The sequence below is a fragment of the Bidens hawaiensis genome, unplaced genomic scaffold, assembly GCF_021521415.1.
Source record: "Bidens hawaiensis isolate Kalapana, Puna unplaced genomic scaffold, B.hawaiensis_p1.1 tig00002181_1, whole genome shotgun sequence".
In the NCBI taxonomy this organism is placed as follows: domain Eukaryota; kingdom Viridiplantae; phylum Streptophyta; class Magnoliopsida; order Asterales; family Asteraceae; genus Bidens; species Bidens hawaiensis.
Genome location: NW_027491116.1, coordinates 2,045,422 through 2,067,530, shown reverse-complemented (window position 1 = coordinate 2,067,530; position 22,109 = coordinate 2,045,422). Strand labels below are relative to the sequence as shown.

Genomic DNA, 22,109 nt, shown 5'->3' with positions numbered 1-22,109 from the left:
GAGTTTAGAATTCGCCTAGAAATATTCCTTCAAATCACAACTAATGAACTTTTTAGTCTGAGACGTTAAATTTAGACTCTTAGTCCCATTTTCAACCTTTTGACAATTAAGTCCAACTTTCAATGTATAATTATACTTATGTCAATACATATATAATTACATACAATTGAACATTTAGATACTGTATTACTGGTTATAATATTCGAAAGTTAAAAAAAATGTAAATGAGGATGTTACCTAAGGAACACACAACCAATGTATTAGAACTAGCTCATAAGTATAATTATTAAGTTTTATCTTCGAATCTATATATTGTAAAGGTTAGGCTAACTAGTGATTCATGGCGATTCTAGCATTGCGAGATTAGTAAAGGCTTTGTATGAATGAGCATATGGTACTATCGGTATCGAACGGGTATCAAACGTTACCGTATCACGTACTTTCGGTATGTATCTTACTCTTGAGGTTTCGGGATCTATACACTTAAATACGTTCATAGTATCATAAATATTAATAAAATGTATTGTTTTCAAGATATTCGTTTGATAAAAGATATAATGATAAAAATAAATAACAAAATGTTATAATATTACTACAAGATTAGCAATTATTCCTTAAACTTGAAGAGTTGAAGATGACAAAACAAACAAGAACATAAGATATATACATATATATTTCGTAACTCCTTTTGATTGTCTGTATCACTTTTTGTTACAAATATAAGATATATATACACACTTTACATTCACTATTTGGGGGACATAAGCTAATAATTTGATTGAAGACTTTCACTATCCACATTTTTACCCACACGTTAGTTGAAGACTTTCACATGCAAATGTTTCCATCCATTCACATGGATGTTTTACCCACACGTTATAACACAAAAAGTTATTTTAGATAAAATACATAAAAAGGAGGTTGAATTTAATAAATAAGATACAAAGGGGAATAGTAGAATACAAAGTCAAGTTTCCTTGAAATACTTCCCCCAAAAATATGCTTTCAAGACAGATAAGATATATTTAAGGTGGGAGACAAGCAAAGAAACCAATTTTTATTAAAGTTAGTGACAGAAATATTTTTATTCAACCAAAAATGACATAGCCTCCATTTTACATTGAAATGACTTGAAAGCCCTCCTAAAATCAAGAATGTCCCATCGCATCCTAAACAATTCAATCTCTCTTTATGTTTGTGCATTTTAGTAATTTCTTTTTTTTGGGCAATGCTTTATATAATGTCTATATGTAATGTATTAAGGGGGTGTTTGGGTGAGCTTTTAAAACTTGGTTATTTACTATTTTTTTGTTGAAAAACAAAAAATGTTTGGAAAAGCTTCTTCAAAAGCTTTAAATTGAAGTTTTTCAAAAGTGTATTTTGCTTTTCAAAAAGCAAATCAACAATAAAACAACTCTAAAAGCTCACCCAAACACCCTTTAAGTAGAAATTACATTGCTCAGTTTGAAATCGTTTATATCAAAACCGAATCGAATCAAGACTTATCAAAGCGCACCATATTACAAATTTAGTCCTTTTGTTCATTTCTAAACTGAAACCGATATGGTAAGTTGCTTTACAGTTTGGTTTTCGTTATTACAAAAATTGGAGTCGGTCCTAGGGATGAGCCAGGTGCCAAAAATAGCGATACAAAAAATTGTCAAAGATGGGTTCCAATACCAGTACCCAAAAATGCTTGGTACAGTACCGGTACCGAGAACAATAATTTGGTAAAATACTGGTACCGTACACAATTTCGAAACCTCAAAAGGTTGGGACCGGCGGTACCTGATTTGGTAACATGCATATAAACAAAATGTTATTAATACACATAACTTATAACATCCTTAAAACTAGAAGGACTACCTTAATATATCACAAAATGGACTCCAATAAAATCTTTATTAACTTTAATCTCCCTTTCTAGTATTTTCAATTCCATTCCAAACTTCGTCTTCTCCGCATCTTCACCTTTCAAATCTCTGCAACTCTCTCTCTCTCTCTCTCTCTCCACCATAACTATCTTTCTCTCTCTTCCTAATAAACTTATCTTCCATGAAACCCCTCTAGATTTACCACATTCACACCATGGACTTTATGTCTGCCACTTTTGACAATATTAAACTCACCACCAAGCAACAAAGATCTGATTCCGACCAAGATGATCAAACCTTAAAACCTTCAAGAACCCATTACTTTGACCAGCCTAGTAAGTCAATGTCCATGAGATCTGATCCTCTGCTTTCACTTTCAGCTTCAGATGCCAACAATATGCTTTGCTTTTCTTCTTCAGTTAAAGATGCAAACCACACTTCACTCTTTTCTCTCTACCAGCCACCCTCATCTACTTACATTAAAAACACAGGTACATGTTTTGTTTTTTTAGGTCAAATTAGGAATATCTTTTGTTCTTTATTCTTAATTAATTAGGGGAAAAATAGGATCCTAGGGAACAAACCTGATAAATGTTTTATCAGGAAAGAGAGATTAACTCATTTAACATAATGAATAAGTAACTTGTACATCATGCATTAAAAGTTATACATTTGGAAAGAAAATATGATGGTGTCACTACCAATGGTAGGTGTGTGTTTTAAGTTTTTAACTTTTATGCTAGCTGTTGTTGTTTTGACTTACAAGTTACAACCTTCACTGCATAATGTACAAGTTCATGTTTTGTTGCAGGTTTTGGTTATGGTGGATTACCTGTTTCAAGGTATAAAGGACCCTTAACACCTTCTCAATGGATGGAGCTTGAACACCAAGCCTTAATCTACAAACATTTCGTCGCTAATGTCCCCGTTCCGTCGCATTTGCTCAGTCCGCTCACCAAATCGCTCAACACCTTCCTTTTCCCGGGATCATCGCCGTCTCCAAATTCCTGTAAGTATAAGGCGGACCTACCCTTGTGGTACCGTGTCGAAGTACTTTTTTTTTAAGTACTATTATAGTGTAAAAAATAAAAATCCTAGTCGATAGTATATATCGATAGACAACTGAAAAAAAATTTACTGTCACCATTAACTATAATATATTAACATTTAATATTAATTTGTTACAATTAATTTTAGAATATGATTTTGTAATTATGTAACTTTGAAGATGGATGGGGATCTTTCCAGCTCGGGTTTTCGGGTAACACTGACCCGGAACCGGGGCGGTGTCGGAGAACCGATGGGAAGAAATGGAGGTGCTCTCGAGATGCTGTTCCCGATCAGAAATACTGCGAACGACATATTAATAGAGGCCGCCATCGTTCAAGAAAGCCTGTGGAAGGCCAGGATGGCCACGCTGTCACCAATGCCGCCGCGTCTAAGGCGGCCCCGGTTGTTTCCTCCTCCTCCACCACTACCCGGCCAACCACCGTGCATAACCATAACCCTGCGGTTGCTGCGCCCACACAAACCCCCATTAGCAGGTTCAGATTGTAAGTTGCAAATTACTAGCTAACTAACCAACCAACTAACTTAAATGTTGGTTTTGAATGCAGTACACAAGCCTCGGATTCTTTGATGTATGGCACAAGTTATACTTCTTTCATGGACCAGGGTGCGGCTAACCCGAGCCCGAACCCGCTTCCCAACTTTGTGGATGTGTGGTCGAAAGACGAGTTGATAAAACGAGAATGGACCCAACTCTCCATGGCTACATCCGACTTCTCATCGTGCTCAAACTCTCCGGCTCAAGAGAAACTCATGGTCCCATCGCTTGGTCTAACTCCCGAGTTTCAACTTGAGCCAGCCCACAAACCAACATCAAACTGGATCCCCTTTTCGTGGGGAGGTTCGATGGGGGGACCGTTAGGCGAAGTCTTGAATCGGACTTCTGGAACCAGTGAGGTGAAGGTCAAGAATTTGTCATCTGGTTCAGAGATGAACTCTCTGAACCAGATGACTGAAATGTGGGATGCGGTTAATCATCATATGGGATCTTCTCCTACGGGTGTGTTAACGAAAACAACATTTGTTTCACTTTCTAATTGTAGTTCAAGTAGCCCTAAAGGTAACAAAACCAATGAGCATGGTGGTGGCAGCTTGTGTGACGAGATGCTTCTTTCGACACTCGCTAGTTGATAGAGTGTTGTTTTGGTTTTGTGACCGGTTTTCGGGCAAATGTTAACATGTATGAAAATGCATCTTCAATATTCGGTTTCCTTGTAAAATTTCATTGTAAGTGTAGTAGTGTTTGTAGTGAGATGTGTTTTGGATATAGGTGAGGGTGTTGACGAAATAAAGAATGATTTGGTCCATTGAAGAAGCCCATAAACACTAAACCTTAAACCTTCGTGCTCAATGATAGAACTCTACTTTCAAGTAGTTTTTTTGTAGCAAGTATGATAATAGTTTTGTGTAATGACGATATTGTAATCTTTGAAACTATCTAGGTACACATTAAGGGTGTACGTATTTTGTCTAAATCGATATTAGGTGGTTTAAACTGCTTTTATACAAGTTATGTGTAACATGTCAAGATGTATGCTCACTGCTAAGAAAAGAAAATACTACAATAGAGGTTATATATAATTATAAGAAAGGGGAAAACAAGTATAAAGCACATAAATTATGGATAATGATTCATGTTCAATATGTGTGTCACTTGAAACAGACCCCAAGTCTCTCCTTAGCAAACTCGTATGTCTTATAGGATATGGCAACTGAAGTAATGTGTACAATCAACACGTATTTATATCATTTGCATTTATCACCTTTGGTATCCTCGCGTCTAAGCGTGTAGAACTGCTTAGCTAAGTCCAACGAGCCGTAAATAGTAATGATATAACTCACTTTTACTATTCAAGAAGAGCTATCAGCACAACTTGTAACATGTTTTCCATCTATTTTGGTGTAATAGAAATTTTCTATAACAGATATTCCGAATGAGACTGAAATGTTTATGTTTCAACTGCTTGGTGGAAATGAGATCAGTAGAAACAAGCAGTAAGTGGAAATGGGCATTAGTGGTAAATGACACATCGGCGGCAACCAAGCACATCACTATTGGTAACTACTCAGTAGGGAATTCAGGGCCGGCCATAAGGTGTGGCGGGGTGGTCGACGGCCATAGGCCTGACACTCCGCTAGGCCTAAATTGTTTTTTTAAATTATATGTATTTTTATTAAAACAATATGTATATTAGTGTTTAAACTCAATATAACCACTAGCTTGGTCTAGTGGCAAAGGGGTATTACTTCCAATCAAAAGGTCATGGGTTCTAGTCTTTGAGACATGTCTAATCTTAGTTTTATACAAAAGTTTTTTACATAACCTAAATTATAACCAAGTATGCCCATAGACCAATTAAATTATTAAAGCCAACAAAATACTCTTTTTACTTAAGGCTAAAAAAAGTTTCGCCTTCGGCCTAAAATTTTTTTTTTTTGCTTTCTCGGAGCCGGCCCTGGTAGGGATGAGCAAATGGTATCGGGTACCAATATCGAGCAATACCATGTCATTTTCGGTACCAATTCGACACCTGCTTTTTGCATTTTCTGGATCAGTGCCATTCGAATACCCATTTTTAGTGATTTTTGAGATTGATATTACCGCCACCAGTACTGAGCTTGTCCCTACTGATCAATAGTAACTTGCACCCACGCCCTCTCAATGGGAACTGAACCGCAATCCTAATAAATATGAAGGCAACTTTCAAGTGCAAAATCGACGTCAAAACATCATATCGCGCCAAGCCGCTTACCACATTTGCTAGTTAGGGTGTCTCGCACTCTTAGGGGATTCAGCTTTTTATTTGATTAAGGAAACAATATCGTTAGAAAATTGTAACTTACTTTAAATTTCTATCACTCTTACATGGGGCAAGTTCTCGCTCATTACCTACTAATATACCCAACGTTAAAGGCATTAAATATACAACTTTGAGTACAATATCTCATTCATTATAACTTCGTTTTAAACATTGTTTCATTCGTTGTGAAGTTCGCAAACAGAAGAATGTTAACCTAGTAAATAATAACAAACAATTAAAGGATAATTACATTATATGTATTTATGTCTAAGGTTTAACTAAAAACACATTTCTTCTTGGTCAAATGTCATTTTCATTATTCTTTTCAACACTATCACCAAAATAAATGGCAGTACGCCACCCTAATGAAGTTAGCTTGCATGAAGTCATGATTGTTATGAACAACTTTGAAACACAGTTTTCATAAAATACCTATTTTGGTATGCATGCGGTTCCACAAATCTAACATAAACTCGTGTTTGCTCAAGATTCCTTTCTAGAGATGTTGCTCCACTACCACCGGGACAACCATCAATAAGATTCTGTCAATAATAACCCAAACAACCTACAAATAGATAGATGCAATATGGGGTATCACCACATTTTACAATTAGGTATCATAACATTTTTCAAAAAGGATGGGCTAGGTGACATGACCCCTAGATAGGAATCCTAACAATACTTTAGGACTTGATAGACGATTCAGACCATCTCCAATAGAATGTTTTTAAAGATTTTTGAAAGAGAGAGAATGTGAGTTGGATGAGAGAGATGGTGATGTGAAGGAGAGAGGGAGGTGTGAAATTCTTGTGTAAGAATCTAAGAATGTGTTTGTGAGATAGATGTGAAAGAAAGAGAAGAAAGAACATAGGAGAGAGAATGTGTTTGATGAACCATGTGTCATTTGGTATCTAAAAAACATCACTAAAAATCACCCTACTGTCATAATCAACAAAGTATATAATCATGACCAACCGAATAATATTGATCTTAGCATGTATGATAACACATGGGGTAAATAGGAAATACTCCTTTTTTACATTCATACCATAATTTTAATAATTATAATAGTTGCTGGTGAATTCTTAACAAACACTCTTTTGTTTTATAAAATAAACAAACAATTAAAACGACAAATAACCGGAGAACAAATTGACCATACAAAACCTAAATAGTAATATAAGGACATGAGCATGCACACTTCTAGAGATGAGCTTGGTACAGTACCCGTATTCATATTCGTACTTATACCCATTTGTACCCGTATTGAAAATCAATAAAAACATGTACCAATACTCGTACCAAAATTTTTCTGTATGGTACAGGTATTGGTATGGGTATTTCGGTACGGTGCCCGTTGTTGTACCAGTTTTTTTTTTTTTTTTATTTCCAAATCTTTGACGATCTTGAAGCCGGTACCAGTACGAGTAACAAACAACTTTAATTAGTCTAGGCACCAGTACTCCTACAGATACGTGACGGGTACCAATTTTTAGTACAAGTACCAAATTGGTCGCCGATTTAATAAGAAATGATATTGAGAACCCTAATCCGGTCGCCGAATTTAAGTGATTTGTTTGTTTGTTCGAGTCTTAGATGTTATATTATTTAATATTGAAGAAGCGTTTGGTACTTATTTAATAATAACATAGTTGGAGAATTTATTTTATATATTATATAAAAAGAATCCCAATTAAACCCTTACATATTCCAAACTGGTACAAAATACCAAACATATCCGTAACGTGCCCGCACCTATACCCGATTGTACCAGTACCAAAGTTCAACAAAAATGAGTTCCAATACCTGTACTGAATAGGCTAAACCGTTACGGGTATGAATACTCGAGTATGAGTATTTGGGACAAATATGCTCATTCCTAGACAGTCCAGTTGGTAGAGACTTTGGTTTACAATCTAGAGTACCTGGTTCAAACCTTACATGTGACATTCTTTTAAAAATGACTCTATAGTGTAATGAAAAAATCAAAATAATATACACTAATCAGTTTAGACCATTTTAGTTATTTGATTACGGGTTGAAAGTGACACTTTTAATATAAACTTTAGAGTGATATTTAATCAAGGTTGAAAATGGATTCTTTTAAAAAATCACCGGAATAAAAGTAAACCCCATCGTTTAGATTAGTAACTAGTAGGTTGACCCGTTGCGATGTGGCGGGGCTTAGATAACGATTAACAAAAGTAAAATTCAACCAACACAACTAATAATGGAAATAATCAACGAGGTTGTTTTGGTTGTTTCAACAACAAATTCTGCAATTTCATTGCATTGCAGGCAATTAAAAGTATCAAAATACACAATAAAATAAGAGAATGTTTGCCTTCCTCCAGAACCAATGTGATTGCAGTCTCGTTTCTTCATCTTCATTGCCTGTGATTTAACACCACAAATTCAAAAATTTGTAACAAAAATAGATATACCGCATGCCATTTTCAACTTTATTTGTAGTACAGGATAACAAATCATAAAATACATCATCACATTGAAGGGCTGCAACATCGTTAATATGTAATGAATGTTATATTATCATCATGTGGCCAAAACTGTTAATAGAAGAACATGAGTACATGACCTTAACACTCATCGAACTTAGATTGATCTTTATCGGTCATTGAAGAAGGCATTTATAAGTTCTAATACTAACGAAATAAAGCCATAAGCACTTACTAATAAAAATATTAAGAAATCAATACAATTCAACAAAATAAACTTTACCACAAAGACGCTAGTAACAGAATCCACGAATATGTCACAACTCATATACCCTGCACGAATAAGCAAAATTATCAGAAGACATACAGCGTTTTCATGTTGTGGTAACTACTAAACACTAAAATTTAATGAGCATATGATTCTAACATAGCATCCACATCAATAATCACACTATCAGTAACATACAACCTATAAAAGGATGATTATCCCTTCTCCATAATTTAGAAAATTTGGCATAAAAAAATACACTTTCTATCCTAGTTTGTCCATAGCTTTGCTATTGGTGGGATATACTGAGTACGATGATGATGATCCTAGTTTGTCCATCATCATGTATTCATGGATGGCTTGGTGATGCCGTATTATTCAAATTCTATAGACGTTACACGTGATGACAATAGCATTTATCAACCAAACCGACCCAAAGTTGTTGATGTTGGAAGTAATTTCCAACTTGATAGGCCCGTCACGTGTAGGTGATCAGGTTGAACCTATTGGGCCTATGGAATTAGGGTTTTATTATATTTGTAGCTAACAAGTTAGGTTAGTCTATATAAACAAAGATAGGTTAGACATTATAGAATGTGAGGTGTGAGATACAACAAAGTTAGGGTTTATCTAGAGACACACACGAGATGTAACCGAGTTAGGATTTATCTAGATGCAACCAAGTTAGGGTTCATCAAGAGTCAAACCGAGTTAGGTTTGAGATATTGTAATCAGTTTTTTGAGTTACATTTTCTAATTAATATAAACAAGAGTTATTTGTTTATTCGTATTTGATTATCGATCTGGGACTTGAGTTTATAGAGAAACAAAACATGCACCATAGATGTCATGCGGGTCATAATGTATTGTTTTCAAACTTGGTTACTGGTCAAATTGACTCGAGTAAAGAAAAATAGGCAAATTAAAAATGGTTCAAGTAAATAATAGGCAAAACTGAACCTGACCCGACTGGTTAATGCCATATCCAAGAACCAACCCTATTTTCTATATTCGGCCCAGGTCCTAGGTGGGTTTCACGGGCTGGCGCCCTGTTTAGAAACATTGACCCAATTGTGTTTTTGGGCCTTCAACAAAGTTGAACTTAACAAAATTAATTTAAACGAGAAATGATGTTTGAACCATTTGTGCTTTACACAATAGTTGAAACTTTGAAAATATTTTTTTGGTTTTAACATTGTTGAAAACTTAACTGAGTATAATCAAACATAAAATAACTCATACTTACCGTTTTTATATTTCTGATGAAAATGACAACCTTTTGTACAAACAAATTCATAATTGGATTTCTAGCATGCTAAGACAAATAATATAATAACTAACAAAAGTGACCGCGTGTTGCCGCAGGTTCGTGATCCCTTGTATTGGTTTGTAATGTTTGGTGTGATGTGTAATGGGTTATCACTTAAATAATAAACGATATGAACTAAAATTGGTACAAGTTTATGGCTTTATGGACACAAGATTAAACAAAAAATTAATACCAAAACAATAAAAGACGATTGTTCTTGAAAAGCTTGTCATAGTGGCTTTGCGTGACGCCCTCACCCAACTTATCTCCCCTTATTTCCCGCAAGTCAAACACTTGTATAAAACAATAGCCATGCTCAAATGGGTCGTTCTAGTAATAAAGGTTAACATGGGTCGGGCCAGGTTTTGGTTGACCCATCAAAAGGTTTTTTTGCCTATTTGTTGCAGAACTTTAAAGAAAAATTAGTTAATATGGTAAAGATGACTAAAAAAACTGTTTCAAAAATCAAAGTTTATGTAATGTTCCATATGATATAAAAGGTGTTCATACACTGCTCAAGGAGGTAAATGTTGGTAAGTGCACCGGCTTGGTTTCCCCTCCTCTTCTCTACCAAATTGTAACAAATAACAACAATCATAAAAATGTCACTTCTTTGAATAAAAATGATTAAAATGCATACAACATAGACATCTACCAACTGAGAAAAATCAAAATATTACGGGTTTTTTTACCTGCCAGTAACGGATCGCGTTTCAAAGGTGATCTTGAAACTCGCTTAGACTCAAATCTGCCAGTGGCCAATCCTGATTTTGACACTATTATCACCTTCATTTTTAACACCTGCGGCCACAAACATGTCATAGCAGCCACAAATATGTCATAGCAGGCCCAATACAAATTTTGTAAAAATTAGTCACCACCCATTCATTGACCAGAACCAATTTCGTAATTTTTAAAAAATGGCACGTTTTTACCTAACTCTTCTTGCCCACCAACTCGCGAACCGACACGACTGACGGTCGTAAGCCAACTTTCTAAAAGAAGTGTTCAAACGGCACTGCACAAATATGATACAAAAAAGCGTCATTTGAGGTTCTCAACTTGTTACAAACACACTGTTTATAGCATTAAAATCTTTGCACCCGAAAACCTCCATTTCTCCAAAATCTAACCCTTTCAACAACTTTACAGTCGACACCGGCACCACACACTTTTTAGCCAAGTTTTGCCACTGTACTCATCCTATTCTCCATTTTTGATACCTACAATTACCAACATCATTACACGTGTTTATTTTACAAAATAAAAAATAATAAATATCTCACCATACGAAGCTTGCCACCAAGTTCTCCAATGAACGCCACATTGCTCGGGATGGGAAACTCAAGAAAACTGGGCCCATAAACACAATGAATATAAAACACAACATTTTTCATATCGAATTTATAAAATATAAAAATATTCAGCATATACCTGCTACATATTGCTGCTGCAACTGCCAGATCACCAACAGTTTCGGTTAGAGTAGCCCCGGTAACAACATATAAGAAGATTGACTGTAATTTACAACCAATATTTAGCTAATAATAAAAGTGTCCGCGCGTTGCTGCGGGTTCACACAAATTATCCACTCATATTAAGAGGGTTCCTATGTTTTGGCACAAATAACAAGTTTAAAATTGATCCTTTACTCTAATCAGATAATGGGTCTGTTACTTCTTTTATGGTTTAACAATAAAGTCAAGACCTTAGTGGACAAATTTGTAAAGAATATAAAAAAGAGAACACATGCTAACATATACCTTGACAAAAACAGTTATATAAAGTACCAGAGCTAGGACTGCAAAACTGCGCGGGTAAAATTAATACCTTTTTAAAATAGCACGCTACCCCGTGTTACGCAACCGAATTGATACATTTTTAAAACAAATAGTCTGTTTTGACCCAAAGTAAACAAATACATTTTTAAAACAGGTTGTTTTGAACCGAGTCAAATCAATACCTTTTTAAAATTACACGTTGTGACCCGAACCAAATCGATACCTTTTTAACAGTCCCATTTTAAATGAAGCGTTTTTACTGGAACCAAATTGAGACCTTTTCAAAATAAGTTGAACAAAGCTGATAACATTATAAAATGGCCCATTTTGAGCTGAACGAAACCGCGGCTTTCTAAAAATGTGTCTTTTTGACTCAAACCAAACCGATAACTTTTTAAAATACATGGCCTGTTCAGTTGAAAATAACTCAAACAAAGGTGATACCATTATAAAATGGCCCATTTTGAGCAGAGCCAAATCGTTATTTTCTAAAAATGTCTTTTTTTACTCGAACCAAACCGATTACTTTTTAAAATACAAGGCCCATTCAGGGCCGAAACAAAATATACTTTTTAATATGGGCCGTTTTGACTCGAACCAAAGCAATACATTTTTAAAGCAGCAAGTTGTGACCACGAAGCAAATCGATACCTTTTTAAAAAGAACACATTTTAACAAGTTAAACACAACAAATGTTTGCCAAGTAAAATCAAACAAAACTTGATCTTTAATAAACATATAATTATGCATTGATATGAATTTGCATGTATAGAAAGATTACCTGAAACCACAGCACCAGTAGAGGAAGAACCGGAGGAACATCTAACAGTAAATGATCTAACTTGTAGTGACTTTATAGTAGCCAAGCTCGAAAGCAAAGGTCGATTCATCACTGAAAGTCACATTGCAGTAGTTGACATTCTTGTTGTATTGTCTGTTTATGTAAGTGAAAGTAAAATCAGTTAGTAGAATATGAACAAATAAAATCAGAAAAATTAATAAGATTAAGAGCTATGTATAGATAAACCCTAAAACTCCATATTTGCAAAGCATACTAAGAACACAAACAATCATTGTGAGCGTATATCTAGATAATTGAACATGATAAACCAATATGAACCTGTGCATGGACCCTTGTCACTGAAAAGAATTTGGTCCGAGCAATCTAGTGATGCACCACAAGCAATATTATACGCCTGGCATGCTAAATCACATACTCTTAATCTGTTGTTACCATGTTTCTCACATTTTTGTATCGATATTTGTTTCATGCCACAATATTAACACAAGGTATATATTGCAAAGATGAAAAATGTCCTGTTTTTGTATCCATAATTCCATTCAAGAATTAAATAACAAGTCTTCTCTGTAATGTGCTTCCAATTGGAGTAATATCCAGTGAGGAGAATGTCATTAATATTATTATTCAATAAAATAATTTATAAGCAAATTTATTTTACCTTGGGGGGAATGTATGTCGGGCGCTTCAGCCTCCCACTGTTATACAAGGGGTCCCCAGAATAACGTAAACCGATCTTGCAAAACCATAAATGTTGGTTTTCAATATTTCAGGTTCCCATTCTCATCTTTGCACTTTTGTTTTAAGTTGAAACCTACACAAAGTTCATAAGGTAATATCAGGTTGTGGATGATTTTTAAGTTGGAAACCTGTCATCCACAACAACCAAACTTTTGCTATTATATACACAGATAGGAGATGATCAACCTTCATGAAAGAATAGAGTTTAATTTTCCATATGAGTTTGAACTAAATTGGACAAATTAAACATAAGTGTAAGGTTTACCGGTAATTGGCACCAATTGTGCAATTATAGCACTCCAAACTTTTATATAAAAAAACGATGATCTATTACTTGTAATTAGCCAAAAAAAAAACAAAATCAGAGCAATGATTAACCCAAAAATTTGTTGATAACAGCATGAACTGAGTATATTTCCTGCCTCTTTAATTTCACTAACCCCTTGCTTCAGTTCCCTCCGTTTTTGCTGCATTATATGCATCGTGTGTTTCAACTTTGCCTGTGGAAGAAAACATAAGATAATAGCATTAAGTGAAATTCTAAATGACACTATTTAACAATATTCTTGGCAATGATTTAAACATCAACAAAATGTCAACAAAAGTCAAACCTATATCTCCAGCATCTTCAAAAATGGCTAGCTTAATGGCACCCTTCAAATCAAAAGTTGGGTATGGCTCATGTTTATAGTTGCTGTAATTTTAACAATCAGTATGTTTCTGGAGTAACAACTATATCAACCAAAAAAAAAAACAAGAAGAAAAAAACTTTGGAGAACTACAATCATTGATAATCACCGAACAAGTAACAATTTTGGAGAATTGACAGATAATTACTTACCTCCTCTTGCAAAATTATGAGACCTCTTCTTCTTCATGTCATGTCGTTATCAGCAATCAAAAACACTAATTACCCAAAAGAATAGATGAATGAAATAAATAGGAAGTAATAATTGGAAGCGTTCGGTGATTTCAAGTGTGGCGTCCATTGGGTAGTACAAATTGAATGCGGTGCTTGAAAGCAGAGGAAGGGTTACGCACCGGATTACAATGAATGGATATAAATGGAGCAATGAAGTCTGGCCGGAGGAAGAATGCCGAAATGTAAATGACCACGCCGGAAACATTGAACTGCATTCAATTTTTACGGCATCTCCCAGAAAAAGACAAAAAATCCATCAGTTACCATTTTGTCCCCCTAATATGTTTTATATGTAATATAGATATAATAATAATAATAAACTTTTGATTAAGATGCAGTGAAGAACACCCATGAGGTTGTCCACACTTCCTTCAAGCAGTTCAAGTCACAAAAGCAATGCATGCTCGATCTAAAAGAAGTTCTAGCAGTGATCTACTCATATAAAAGAAAAGGCTGATAACTGATTTTGTGATGAAATATTATAAAAAAAATTCAAATATTGTCAATTACTTGCTAAAATGGTTATGTTCAAACAGGCCAATAGTTGGAATCATGCCACAGAGGTCATTGTTTGAAACATCACAAAGAAAAAAAAAACTGATCTTAGTTAGTGCAAGTTCTAGTTCAATCACTTACAAATCCTAAATAGTATATACTGAATCTCACAATTAGGGCAAAACTAATCCAATATTACCAAAACTTCTCAAATATCTTTAATTGAATAAAAAACAGAGATAGGCTCATATGTGGAAAATCTCGTCATCATAGCTCATAGAGTCATCATCATTGGGGTGAGAACAATAGAGAAGAGATATTGAAAGCGCCGCAAGTTGTAGCTCTGACGCCGCCAAAAACGACCATCTACAACTCTCAATTTCTCTCTCTACAAAGACAGAGGAATGGTGAAGAAGTGAGGAGAGAGAAGCCATATGCATTGATGAATTCAAAGGAAGAAGATACGATATGTGTAAGATCAACATTCTACAACACACAAACCCAATACAATGTACAAACCACGAAGCCCACCGACCTCTGAAATTACTATTATATAAATATTCCGATTAATTTCATATAATCCAACCCAATAGTCCAGTTATATCATTGGTAAATTCTAGTAAACATTACAGTATTTTAAATAAATAAATAAATAGTTATGGTTCGGCACTTAAATGTCTTTTAGACGAACCCTTCTTTATTCGTTTCCTTTAAGTCTTCTTCTTGGAGCCCAATTATCACGAAGTTTAAAAGCTGAAGCCCATTAATTATTTAATCCATGATTCAATGGACCAGATCCAGGGACTTTCTGTAATGCAACCCAACAATAACATGTAGTATTGTAGTGTAGTCCTTTCATTTTGAATTCTTTATTTTTAATTATTAATTCTCATGAACTATTTTAATTTAAGTTCATTTGGGTTGTTGATTACAGGGGATTATCAAATGAAATGTTGATTTTACCAAAGGAGGCAAAGAAAGCTTTTTTTTTTTTTTGCTTTTTACTATTAATTAATATTTGAGAGTATAAGTAAAAAAAATTTTAGAAAAAAAAAGAATAAAGAATAAAGTATAGTTTGTGTCCTTATGATTAATGGACGAAATCAACTTACTACAGTCATATTTTTAAAAGAGTAAAGTACCATTTTCATCCTTGTGGTTTGATAAATAATGCAAATTTAGTCTAAAAAGTTTTTTTTTTCATATAGACCATCCATGTTTCTTAAGTTTTGCCAATTACATCCAAATCACTAACCTCGTTAAATTGAATCGTTAAGTCAGAGATAGACATGTCTTTTCACTTTCTTTATTATATGAGTATAGTGCCAAAATTGTCCCTGAAGTTTGGTCACATTTGCGAATTTCTTTCAACAATAGTTTTTTTTTCATAATTAGACCCTCGATGTTTCTCAACCATTGCCAATATCGTCCAAATTGTTAACTCGGTCTAAATTCAACGTTAACTCATGGGCGTTACTGTCCTTTTACTTGTTTCTTTACTTATTATTATTACACTGAGTTAAACCCTCTATATGACTAAAAATAAAGAAGAATAAACAAACGGATACTATATTTGATTCAAGCATAGGAATCGTAAGATGTTATATATATCATCGAACAAACACATAATAATAAAAATAATAATTATTATTATTATAATGTAAACAAACATGTAAAAGGACAATAACACCTGAGTTAACGTTGAATTTAAACCGAGTTAATAATATGGACGAAATTGGCAACGGTTGGGAAAAATCGAGGGTCTAATTGCGAAAAAAAAATATTTTTGGACTAAATTCGCAAATGTGAACAAACTTCAGGGACGATTTTGGCACTTTACTCGTATAATAAAAAAAGAGGGAAAAGACATGTCTACCCCTGACGTAACGATTAAATTTAACGGGGTTAGTGATTTGGATGTAATTGGCAAGAATTGGAAAACGTGGATGGTCCATATGCAAAAAATAAACTTTTTGAATTAAATTCGCATTATTTACAAAACCACAAGAACGAAAATGACACTTTAGTCTTTTTAAAAATTTGACCCCTTTGCTCTCCTTGTCTCCATTTTTGTTACAGTTTGCATCCCAACATCTAACACAGTCATTTATTTACCAATGGATTTATGAAAACACCATAAGACCCTTGTGTATTTTGCGTCCCTGTGCTTACAATTTTTTTTCTTTCCTCCACTTTCAAATGGAGATTATTTAAACCATATCAATGATTTCTTTCCCTCCAAATTCAATTACAGATTATCCATATCAAAGCAAGGATTATTAAAAACCATGATAAACTGATTAAACCAAATCAAGAATTATCACAATTGTTTAAACCAAAGAAATTATTGTCACCATTGCTTAAACCAAGGCTGTGATAATAAGAACTATTAGCTGTTTAATATCAAACACGTCTATTTAAGCATGATCAAATGTTATCGAATTCATACCAAAAGCGTTTGTTTAGGCAAGGATTGTCACATGATCAATTGATCAAACCAAATAAAAGATTGTTGCTACTAAATATTTTGAAACTAATCCATACCTAGATATAATTGAAACTAACAACTGTTTAAGTACGCAGCAGGCAACATCTTCATGAATTTGAGTAGGTTGCAGGCAACATGAGAAGTATGATGATGGTTACAGACTTCATTAAATGGAACCATCTTCATAGATCATTCTTTTGGTCCATATTCAGTTAAGCAAATCAAATTCACAGTTACATCTACATTTCATTTTCTATAGCAACCATTTCTTCTAGCAAATAGAACTTACAGATCATTCTTTTGGTCCACCTTCATGATCTCACCATGGTTAAAAAGAGTTTCTAAAGCCTCTTTGCTTGCTTGAGCTACCTTGCAGCTTTAAGCCTTTTCTTTTCAAACAATCCATCGCCAGCCATATATTTTTATGTTTTAAGCAATAATTTTAAGTTTTAAGTTGTTTGCTTAGTTGTGAGGTGGGTGATGCGTAGGTTTAGTCTCGGTTCTAAAAAGTTATACATAGATAAAATGAAAGGCAACACCTTCTCTTTCGTGGTTATGCCCACACTCCCAAGCAACCCCCAACATCGTAGTGATGCTGGGGCGTTTTCTAAGCTTACGTGACAGGGGGCAACGCCTCATTATGGATGTTGTAAACTTATAACAATCCAGCAATTAATGAATCACCAAGGCTAATTTTCTCTTAGCAGCACAAAAGGTGTGAAACAAATTTTTTTTTTTTTTGTACTTTTATATTACATTTATATTATGTTGATGATAAATATTCACCAACTGAACCCACAAGGTCCGAGTTCACCGCCAAATAAGGATAAGAATGTCATCGCTCACATCTGAATTTAATAAACTTTTTTTCACTAAGGAAATTTCACAATAAATAATATATTAATTTTTCAAAGTTAAGATTAGATAACATTAATTATTTCCATATACTTTGAACATTATTTTTAAGATTATCGTATAGTAGAATATTCAAATAATTAAAATCAATTAAACCAATTCCTAAAGCCATTTGGGTTCGTCTAGTCGAGTGACATAACCAACATAACTGTAGTTAAGTTGCAAACATGGTCACGGATAACTACTCTCAAAACAGAAATATATAGATATGGTGGGGCCCACTCAGTAATTCGAGTTAAATAACTTGTACCATTTTCCGAAACTTTAACCACATCTGTCTTTTAAAGGCATTGACCATATCTGTTATTACAATTCCCATTAAAAAAATATCCTGATTTGATATATTTTAAACTTTATAAAAAGACTATAAACAACCAGTTATTATAGTTGCATTATCCAAACGTATTAATTATAATTTCCTTTATATAGTATATATCAACGTAACTGCCTCCTTATAAAACCCGGCGACTCACTTCCGGTCACAATATTATTCTTTCCCAATGTCTCGTCTACTCGCCGGAACAAATTCAACCACCACGCCACCGCCACCGCCGCTCACCAACTCCGACAACGACTTCGTCGTCATCCTCGCCGCCTTCTTATGCGCCTTAATCTGCGTCCTGGGTCTCATAGCCGTTGCCCGGTGCAACTGGATCCGCCGGATCTCCGGCGAAATAATAATATCCGGCGCCGATCATTCTCTACCCGCCGCCGCCAACAAAGGGCTAAAAAAGAATGTCCTGAAACAGCTGCCGAAGTTCACCTACTCACCGGAATCGATCGCCGATAAGGTCTCCGACTGCGCTATTTGCTTGTCGGAATTCGCCGCCGGCGATGAAATTAGAGTGTTGCCGCGGTGTGGACATGGGTTCCATGTCACGTGCATTGACACGTGGCTTGGAGCTCACTCCACGTGTCCGTCTTGCCGCCAAATTCTAGTTCCGGCGAGTTGTAAGAAATGCGGTGAGTTGACGGGATCTCGGATTCCGGCCGCCGGAGAAGCAAGCGGTTCGGTTAACAGGTTCTTGCCGTAATTGTAATTAGATAGTGGATTTGATTTTTTAGTTTGTAGTTAAGGGTATAAGTGTAAAATTGAAAGGATATTAATAAATTGTGTATGTAGGGGTATGGTACTAAACCCGGTTTTACGACCCTAAATTTATTATGTTTGGCTTATTTTATTATATGGACTAATGCAATGTTATCCGGCTGAGGGGGTTTTGTGGAGGTAACCCTAACTGGGCTAGGCCCATTAGGGTACCATGATGGTGGCCATGAGGCTCTCTATATAAGGAGGTCTCCACCTCCTTATTAGGGGTGGGTCATTCTCAATAAGAGCCACCACCATATTTTTGTGTCTGTAAACAAGAGATCCTTGAGATTTCTTAGCAGTCACCTCCACACCCCCAAAAGGCCATTGCAGATCTCAAGCAACCGGAGAAGAAGAAGGAGACATGGTTCGTTCATCTCGACATCCGTGGAAACATCGTCATGGATCAGGTCAGATTCATTTCATGTTTTGACATTGGCGCCATCCGTGGGACGGCAACGAACTACCCTTCGATTTTCGTCTCGGTTCTCAGATCTCTCCCAAGAAATACCCAGATCTGGAAGTTTACAGAAAGAGGCTTCAAGACTTGTTCTATTAAAGCTCAAAAAGATCCATAGATCTAAAGGAGGCTTCCAGATCTGTGCAAAAATGAAGCTGAAAAGGATTTGTTGATCCAAAAAAGAAACTACCTGATTCGGATGATCAAGCCTCCGGATCTGTGATGGTTTTAAATTCTCTCCGCTCTGAGCTTCAGATCTATCTAGATCTGATTTACAGATCTAGACCTTGATCACAGACCTGGATTTTAGGTTTAAAATTACAGATCACCTGGATTTTAGGTTTAAGATGTCCGCCGCCATGCACGCGCGCCCGCGGATTCTCACTCCGCAGCCATGCATACGCCACCGCGTAAACCACCATATGGGTTTTGCGCAAAAGACCGCCACCATGTGGGTTTTGCGCAGAAGACTGCCACCATGCATGCTCGCCAGCGGGTCACCATTCCGCCGACATGCGTGAGCGCCCATGGAAACCACCGCGGAAACCACCATGTGGGTTTGGCGCAAAAGACTCGCCGCCATGCATGCCCACGCAACTCTCCGCCATGCATGCGCGCCCGCGAGTCACCACTCCGCCGCCGCGCATGCGCACTGCCAAGGATCAAGCTTCGCCACCATGCATGCACGCCCGCGAGTCACGACTCCGCCGCCATGCATGTGCGAGCCTGATTTTGATTTTTGCATACATGTTTCACACTTCCTTTTATTAATTTGAGCAATATGACAACATTATATTGACATCAAACTAAAAATAAAACGAAGTAAAACATACGTGCGCGAGCTTCAAGCTCAGACGCGTTGACGAGTTTTAACTCTAAAACGTCAGGGCCTTAGCCCAATAAGAAGAGCCTCAGCTCAAATTACCCATAGCATCCATCCCACGTATTGCGCAGCTGGACCATAACATGCCTAAACACAACTAAGGCAAAGCACATGCCAAAGCATAGTTGTTGAGGTTTCAGGTCGGGGCCGCGCATGGGATTATAATGGATATACGCAGAGTAACACATACTGACACGTAAAGGCTAAAAAACTCATTCATAATTCCCTATAATAAATGCACGATAACGTCGCGCAAAAGAGGAATAACGAAATGCCAAGACACGTGTCAGCATATTCAAAATATCGCAAAATAGCTTGAAATATGACAACTATTAAGGAGTACTTAATAATTTCCTTACAACCTTGTTCAAATTTCAATGTGTAAGCATACCTTATATTCGACAAGCACACGCGCGCGCCATCGCGCATGCGCCACCATGGTTCGATATACCGCCATCACGCATGTGCCACCGCGATTCAATACATCGCCATCACGCGTGCGCCACCACGATTCAATACATCGCCATGAAGCAGCAGCGCGCCATCACACATGCGCGCTGACGCCGAGCACCGCACCACCGCGATCCAACACCAACCAACCACGTGCATTGACGATTCGTTTTAAGTAAAAGGATGGAATCGCGCGCAACGCGCGTGCAAGAAAAGAAGAAAAAACAAGCCCTATTGAAAAAGCAAACTAGTCTAATATCTATCTTATCTCGCTCGCGCGAGACAAGACACATTAGACTGGGGGGGCTTGAAGGGGGTATGCACCCGCCTTAACATCGAGCGGGGCGGGTCAACCCACAAAATATAGACGAGGCTTAAAATCAGGATGTCATGAAGACACAAAGCCAAAACCTATGCGCGTGGCGCATATCACATGCTCACGCATCACATATGCTCACGCATCACGTACGCTCACGCATGTGCTCACGCATCACGTACGCTCACGCATATCACATCTGCGCATGAAACATCTGCGCGTGGCGCATATCACATACGCGCCAAACTTAAAGGTTGGGAATCCTCATAAACCCATAGGCCACGCGCCAAACTTAAAGGTTGGGAGTCCTCATAAACCCATAGGCCACGCGCGTAACTTAAAGGTTGGGAATCCTCATAAACCCATAGGCCACGCGCCAAACTTAAAGGTTGGGAATCCTCATAAACCCATAGGCCACGCGCCAAGCTTAAAGATTGGGAATCCTCATAAACCTATAGGCCGCGCGCCAAACTAAAAGGTGGGGAATCCTTACAAACCCATACGGCTATAGCGCCAAACTTAAAGGTTGGAAATCCTCATAAACCCAAACGGCCACGCGCCAACGTAGGTTGGGCACACCTCATAATTGCCCGAGGATGGGAACCATGCAATACATCCACTTTTAGTTGATATGTTTTTGCAGGTTCGGCTACGAGTCGCACAAGCACCTATGACATTATTATTATTACCTGGCCGTTTGTGCCTCCATTATTATTTTGAAGATCGAGCCGGGATAGTCATCCTGCGCAGAAGAGGCCCTTGTGGGCCAGTCATTATCATCATATTATGGCTTGTAAGTCGCCTCACGCGCAAGCTTAATTATTCTTATAGCTCGTAAGTCGCCTCACGCGCAAGCTTTATTATTCTTATAGCTCGTAAGTCGCCTCGCGCGCAAGCTTTATTATTTTTAGCTCGTAAGTCGCCTCGCGCGCAAGCTTTATTATTCTCATAGCTCGTAAGTCGCCTCGCGCGCAAGCTTTATTATTCTCATTG

General features: G+C 36.5%; 1 protein-coding gene and 1 pseudogene across 1 annotated transcript; both read left to right on the top strand.

The window, feature by feature from the left end:
- Positions 1 to 2,088: 2,088 nt before the first annotated feature.
- On the top strand, positions 2,089 to 4,417 carry LOC143609524 (growth-regulating factor 1-like). The gene is made up of 4 exons (XM_077084259.1): positions 2,089 to 2,365; positions 2,686 to 2,883; positions 3,103 to 3,418; positions 3,491 to 4,417. The coding sequence occupies exons 1-4, from the start codon at positions 2,089 to 2,091 to the stop codon at positions 4,071 to 4,073; spliced, it is 1,374 nt and encodes a 457-aa protein (XP_076940374.1). The 3' UTR covers positions 4,074 to 4,417.
- Positions 4,418 to 18,417: 14,000 nt separating this feature from the next.
- Positions 18,418 to 18,951, top strand: LOC143609068 (RING-H2 finger protein ATL80 pseudogene; annotated as a pseudogene).
- Positions 18,952 to 22,109: the final 3,158 nt, after the last annotated feature.